The sequence below is a fragment of the Gadus morhua genome, chromosome 15, assembly GCF_902167405.1.
Source record: "Gadus morhua chromosome 15, gadMor3.0, whole genome shotgun sequence".
NCBI lineage: Eukaryota > Metazoa > Chordata > Actinopteri > Gadiformes > Gadidae > Gadus > Gadus morhua.
The window spans coordinates 24,664,050-24,671,408 of record NC_044062.1 but is presented as its reverse complement, the minus strand read 5'-3'; the positions used below and the strand labels follow the sequence as shown (position 1 = coordinate 24,671,408).

At 41.6% G+C, this 7,359-nt stretch overlaps 1 protein-coding gene across 4 annotated transcripts in view; it reads right to left on the bottom strand.

Annotated features, from left to right (window-relative positions):
* Window positions 1–7,359, bottom strand: part of cbr1 (carbonyl reductase 1) — a 54,637-nt gene that overhangs the window by 505 nt on the left and 46,773 nt on the right. For 3 of the 4 annotated variants that reach the window (XM_030379153.1, XM_030379154.1, XM_030379155.1), the window contains 5 exons: window positions 3,263–3,377; window positions 2,578–2,747; window positions 1,796–1,903; window positions 1,495–1,703; window positions 85–138 (listed from right to left, as the gene is read on the bottom strand). In XM_030379153.1, the coding sequence (XP_030235013.1) occupies window positions 85–138; window positions 1,495–1,703; window positions 1,796–1,903; window positions 2,578–2,747; window positions 3,263–3,375 (654 nt within the window). In that variant the 5' untranslated portion in view covers window positions 3,376–3,377. Of the gene's footprint in view, window positions 1–84; window positions 139–1,494; window positions 1,704–1,795; window positions 1,904–2,577; window positions 2,748–3,262; window positions 3,378–3,583; window positions 3,651–7,359 lie in introns of those variants that run through there. The other variant, XM_030379156.1, reaches the window with a different exon arrangement.

Here is a 7,359-nt window from a genome sequence, read left to right as displayed (position 1 = left end):
ACACAGAACATAACTGAATATGCTATGAACTTTGGATTAATATGGAGAAATTACTAGATATGGATATAGTTGTAATATAGTGACCTTGTCTCCATGTCTCTCCCTGGACAGTCTGCGGGCCAGGATAAAAGAGAGTGCCTGGAGATAAAATACAGAAAATAAAAAAAATATACAGATAAAAAGAAGGAAAGAACAAAGGAAAGATATAAATAGAGTGGCGAAGTCACGCCCCTTCTGTTAGAACCCATGGGATCGAAAAATATGAGATCGAAAAATATTAATGGAGAGAAAGTAATTATCTTCTGGTCCCAGTCTTTATATGCCCCGGATTACACATATGTTGTTTGTGGGTTTAAATGAAAAATTTTCATGTCAAGAGTTTGATCGTTCATTGTGCAATTGTTCAGTTAATGGCTGTAGAAAAAACACTGAGAAAGACTACATGTCTCGTGTGTGCCGTCACGCTCCCTGCGACTGGCGTGGACAAGACCAACAATCTCCCCATCGGCATTACTGAAACTCTCCACATGCCCCAACTTATAATGGTTTTCAACTCTTTTGATGCTTTCATCCGCCCCATGGAAAAAACCTAACATTATCAAACTTCGAGTTTTCTTTGCATGAAAAATTATCATTTAAATCCACAAACAACATATGTGTAATCCGGGGCATATAAAGACTGGGACCAGAAAATAATTACTTTCTCTCCACTGAAACCCATTCATATTTTCGATCTCATAGGTCCCATGGGCTCTACCGGAAAGGGCGAGATTTCGCCACTCTATGGTCTCCAGAGGCCAGGCTCATTTGTTAGATCTAAACTGACTGAATGGATGTCTAACTCACTGACCGTCTACTTGACGATGTTTCAACTCTTTGTGTGAATTGTAAATGATTACTTTCTCTCCATTGAAACCCATTCATATTTTCGATCTCATAGGTCCCATGGGCTCTACCGGAAGGGGCGTGACTTCGCCACTCGATGGTCTCCAGAGGCCAGGCTCATTTGTTAGATCTAAACTCTGACTGAATGGATGTCTAACTCACTGACCGTCTACTTGACGATGTTTCAACTCTTTGCGTGAAACTATCTGACTGATTTCTGACTAGAGTTTTGTATGTTTGTACTTTTGTAGGTGATAGGGTTAGGTGGATTATTCCTAAAAGTGGATTGATACACTGGACCATTTCTTTGAAGCCATTAGACTTCAGATGTTAGTCTGTAATACTGCTTTTAAAACGGTAAATGTTAGACTGTTCAACTCTCTGCTCGTCCATCGCTCTGTCCTCTCTCTCTTCAGCATTATTCCTTTAAGAGAAAGAGAGAGAGAGCTGCACACATACATTAGCATATTTGGTATCTTCAATTTATACCCTTTTTCAGGGTTAGCAGTTAAGGCTATAATTCAAAAACCCTTAGGGGCCCGCATAAGGACCCAATCAGGACCCAGTGCTGGAATATCCATGGATTGCAGAGAAACCTATCAGTCTTACAGTCACACCGGTCTTGGACACTCCGTACGCAGTGTTGGGCCAGCCCCCCTTCTTATGCTCATCTTTCTTGGTCTCCTCAACGAATCGCTGCATCAGTCCCACTAGCTCCTCCTCTGATAGGTCCTCACTACGGAAACGCTCCTGGAGGGCAGGGCTACATTGATTCAAGGTACGGGAGCCGACAAAGCTGGAGATGTTCACCACACGACCTGCACACACACACATATATGAAAAAAAATAATATATATTATTAATAGCATTCTATCACACCCCATGCCGCCATGTGGTTTATTAGCTGTACCTCCAGTTTTAACAAGTGGGAGGAAGTGGGTCAGCATGTCTCTGGTGGCAAAGAAGTTGGTCTTGAGCGTCACCTCTGCCTGCACGGCAAACGGTGTTGTGTCTGCTTCTATGATAACACAAGATGTAAACAGAGTTAAATACACAAACAGTGTTGTGTCTGCTCCTACATAACAAGATGTAAACAGAGTTACATGTAAGTACACAAACAGTGTTGTATCTGCTCCAAGCAAGAATAACAAGAACACGATTGAAAATGATAATATATTTAGACAGGAGAATATCTGTTTAGAGTTTAATAAGCCTGACTCTGTAAGAGACATTGAAGACTTTAAGACTACTCCCAGCTTATTTCTGACCATCTTGAATGTCAATCACAGGCACCTGAATACAACTCTTCCAAAGGGTGTTGAAATGTAGGGAGGCAGGGAAGACAGATATAGGGGAGGATTTTTGGGTTGTCAGTGTCTAAATATAGAAATAGGGGACGATTTTGGGGTTGTTTAGTGACTAAATCTGCTCCCTTGCCCTTTTCTGATCTCTCTTTACACCTCCAGAGTTACGTAAGTGACAACACAAATGGACATTCAAATGACACCTTACTTGCATAATATAATTAGGATATTTTCCTAATTATATTATAACGCCCTAGTACTCAGAATCTGATTCAACTAAGATTCAGAGTACTTTATTAATCACAAAGGAAATGGTTTGTCACAATTGCCCTGCTGAAGACAATGAAAATAATAACACAATATTGCACAAGAAACTAACCAGCAGTACCTTTAAATGCTATCCCAGCATTGTTGACCAGAATATCTACACCTCCGTACTTGTCTTTGAAGTACGCTGCTGCCGCCGTGATGCTGCTGAGGTCATTGATGTCCAGCTGGTGGAACATGGGTTTGAGTCCTTCCGACACCAAGGTCTCCACGGTCTCCTTTCCACGTCCACTAGAACCACAGAAAAATGCCTCAAACTAACTCTAACTCACTTTTGATTTATTGAGATTCATTTATATTCAGCCCTTTGTTGACCAAATTGGGTCAAATTTTCAAAGTCAATGCAAATCCACTTTGCGATCATGGCTTTTGTTTTTGAAAGTCATGTTTTTTGCAAAATGTGGAAATACATTTTCTATATCCAATTGCATAGGCCTACACTTATGTATATATATATATTAGATGTTTTAGTACCGAACATGCGATTCACTGCGATTTTTGCACATATCTACAATATCGCTGAATATGCCTTGTTCTCTGTACTGTGTAAAGATAAGAAGATCCAATGTTTCTCACTATTACACAGATGTAACTAAGTATATTATGTAGTTGTGCCTTATCTGGCGAACTTATAAATATTCAAAATAAATACATGCAGAAAAGTTTTAAATGGTGTAAACAAATAAAGAGGTAATTATCAAATGCTTTATCACAAGCAGTACAGTATTATCTTCCAGTGGTCCTACATGTCTCTGGCGGTGACGTAGACCACACCCTCAAACTGCTGGCACAACGCCTTGACGATGGCTAGACCAATCCCCTTGTTACTGCCCGTTACCACGGCAACCTTAGTAGACATGTCTGCGGGAAAGGTGAGGAAGAGAAGAGAATAGTTATAAAGGAGTATGCTACATAGGCTGCAGTCTGAGGGCGATTGAACGTTGATATTTTCCACATCATTAATAGCCTCATCAAAACAATTTAAGGTGCGTTCATACCAAAAGCCAAGCAAATATTCTACTCGCAGAAAGGTGCGTTCACGATGAAGGAGCAGCACGAATACATACAAAGTCGATTCCAAGGTGTGTTTAGATGCACATTTTTCAGCTGAAAAAGCTGTGGCGTGAATGGCTCGAATGAAGCGGCAGGAACATCCTGGTGGAATGGTAGAATGAGGCGCATTTCGTGTGATTCTACTAGCGAAAACACTTTGCTCAGTTTGAAAATGTTAACTTTTCCGCAAATTTCGCGTGATGCTTTTTCATGACAGCCAACTGAAGTCCAGAGTGAATCGCAACATGGAGGAGAAAGTGATTGTTGACGTTTGCGGACTCCCGGAGCTTTATATCTATATAATATCTGTACAATATAATATACAATATCAGTGCCAAAAGCTGTGTGTTTCTACGGATGATGTTATGAACCATAAACAAACCACTTGCAATGGTGGTTATCTCGGCCATGATTGACAATCACAAAAGAGCCCCTCCTCCTCCTCCTCCTCCTCCAATATCCTCAAGTGTTTTGAAATTTGCGCGGTCAAAATTGTGTGCTCTCGCGAGCACGAGTGTAGAATATTCTACCCACAGCTTTTGGACAGGATATTATGCATTATATTATGTAGATAGAGCTCCAGGAGTCCGCAAACGGCAACAATCACTTTCTCTTTCATTTTGAGGTTAAACTGGACTCCAGGGATTGATGTTGATAGGCTGTCACGACATAGAATACAGCAAAATTTGAGGAAAACGTAATTTTAACAGAGCCCTTCTGGGGTCACATGGTAGAAAAAATACCTTGATGTGTAAATCCGTGTGCAAGGATAGGGAATCCGAAGGAATGGTTTACAATTCCTTCATAGCGCAATCGATTTTTATGCGATTTCGATTTTAGCATCAAACAATCACCAAACTAATATAATCGAGTTCAAACTATTTATTTATAGGTTTATTTATTTTAATCATTAAGTGTTTTATAGAAATTGCAGCTGGATACATATAACTGTAAATTATTTTCTATTTCAACATTTTCTATTTGACAATTTTGTTTAAGTTCTCAGTAACAAAGTATTTTTTGGAGAGAAATGCTCAACATTGCATCATGTTTTCTAACTGAAAAATAATCGTGATTTAATTATTGAACAAAATAATTGTGATGATTTTTTCCATAAAAAGGCTGCCTTAATGTAGGGTTTATGAGCTATACAGTATGAATGACTGAATGTAGGGGTTATCAGATTCTATACAGTATGAATGACTGAATGTAGGGTTTATCTTTTCAAATTTGATTGTACTTTTATGTTGGCTTTACGATCCTGCTAGAGCAGTGGTTCTCAACGTTTTTTGAGCAAACGCCCCCCTGACCTTACTCTGATCCTCTGGCGCCCCCACCCACACAAAAAAATATTCCCTGTTTTATTAAGCAGATGGGAGGCTGGTTGGATAAGAAAAAAAACACGACCACATCACTATTGGTTGTAATGTAATTTATTTTAAATCAAAAGGAACATTAAATGTAGGCTACAAGACGTGTCAACAAAAATCATGTGCACATTACGTGAACAACACATGCACGTCACCTGAATAATCAAGGGAACAGTTAACTATCATGAACCAATCATGAAACAGATCGCGTGCGTGAGTCCTAATAAGGTATTCTAAATGCAACAGTCTATTTGTGGAGAGTATGGAGCAGCTGGAAATGAACAACTGCAAGAGGAATGACGAAAACGGGCTACAAAAACAAAATTAGTGAAAGCCCTGTGCTTGGTGGCCCGCTGCCAGCGCCTTGACGTCTGGACATTGTGAGGTCAATTTCAACCGGAGAGCGCCAGAGCTAACCAGGTCTAGGCGGTTGCGGTACTTTGACTGCATGTGCAGAGCTTGGCTGAAGCCCTGCTCCACAAGATAGGATGTGGGGAAAGCGAGGAGCAGAAGGTGGACTCTCTCCCACAACTGAGGGAAACGCTGGCCATGGGTGAGCCACAAAGCTCGCCAACCCGAGTTACGGAACGTTGCCATTGCCTTGGCGTCGTAGCCTCCTCACTAGTGGCGGCATCGTGTTGGAGCGGCTCCATCACCCAATTGGGGACGGCTAACTGGTCCAGATCTCTGAAACGGACCTCCATATCGGCCTTGACTGCCATCAAGTGGTCCCAGTAAACCAGCAGATGGCCATCAGTCAGTTCATCCAACACCTGAATGTCAGTACAGTAAGTTAAGCGACATCTCCCGTATGCGTCGGGCCACAGTATCATTGCTGGGCGGTATGGCCTTGATGACTGGCGCAGCGTCCCGTTCCATGACTGGGGAGATAGTCTCTTTTATTGGTGGAGTTACCAGAGACTCACCTACAGTGAACGGTAGGCCAGACTTAGCAATTAATAAAGCTATGTTATAAGAGGCCAACAACCCGCTTTCACTTTGGTGATGTTCCGGGCGAACAGGGTGTTGACTGTGGGACGCCTTGAATGCCGATCCCTCAGAGACTTGAAGTACGCCGGATCTTAGGATGCCTTGTCCGGATGCTTTTTAAATAAATGTTCCTGTAACCGAGAGGGTTTCATGGCCTCATTTGAGAAAACGTGATCGCAGAGAAGGAACATGGGTAAACTGCTGTTTATGGGTGAATTAATAAATCCATAATTTATGTAATTACCATTGTACTGTCTGCACTTTTTCTTGCAAATTTGGATTGAATCTGTGATTAATAAGTCTCAAAATTCCAAAGATAGGCCTACAAGTTCAAGTATGTTGCAGGGATATTCTCTATACTACAAATGGCTGCGCTGTGTTTAGCCACAAAAATACCCCAGAAATAGTGGCCAAGCTACTTCAAGAAGTTAAGGGGGTAATTCGGAATTTTGGACATAGGGCCTGATTCCCAAGTTAGCCTTGTTGTTCTTTACCATTGGAGACATTTTTCAACACATTTCATTCAGTCCTTCTAGTTGCAGAGTTCGCTCGTGCTAGGCTAGCGCAAGTCAATGGGCAATGCTAGCCTGCTAATAAAACCGTCTTGCCCACAGTACACCCGAGGTAAATCAATTATAACACCCAGAAGTGAAAAGACTGAAAAGTTACTTCAGAGTCAAGAAATAGTGAAGCTACCACCAAGCTACTGAGAATTGTAGTTAGTTACTCGCTTAGCTACAAGTAGTGAAGCTACTGCCCAACACTGAATTTTAAATTACATTATTTATTTTAATTACTTATTAATTACCACAACACCATGAATTATCACCACAACATTATGTTTGCTTCTTGATGATTGCTAGTTGTTTACTACTACTACTAGTGAACTTATTCTGATCTGTCTGTCCGTTAGGTGTGATGAAAACAGAGGAGCGTCACTTTGCCGAAGCGTGTGCCAGGCAGTTTCTCGACGTCGCAGATACTGCCATTCGAGCATGTGCCCTGTGTTGCACATGGTGTACAGAGAGCTATTGTAATGTCATTCGGGAAGGTGGTTTTGATGGTGCACTGGCCAAGTGCCGTAAAGTGGTCGGACATTTCAAACACAGTCCGGCCAACTGAGGCGAGCTGAATGCCCAGCAAGCCTCCCTTGGACAAGATCAGGAGCAACTCGTGCAAGATGTTCCAACTCGGTGGAATTCCACCCTTGAAATGATCAAGCGTGTGAGGCGCAACAGAGACGCACTGCACACAACGCTGTCTCAGCAGAAACACAATCTGGCCCTCCCAACAAATGCTGAATATGAGAAGTTGACAAAGTTAGAGAAACAGCTGCAGCCATGCAGGTATGGTCTACAAAGATAGCGTGTTCATGAATTGGCATACAAGTTAAATGTAATGTGATTAAGACCTTAAAAATGTGTAATCTG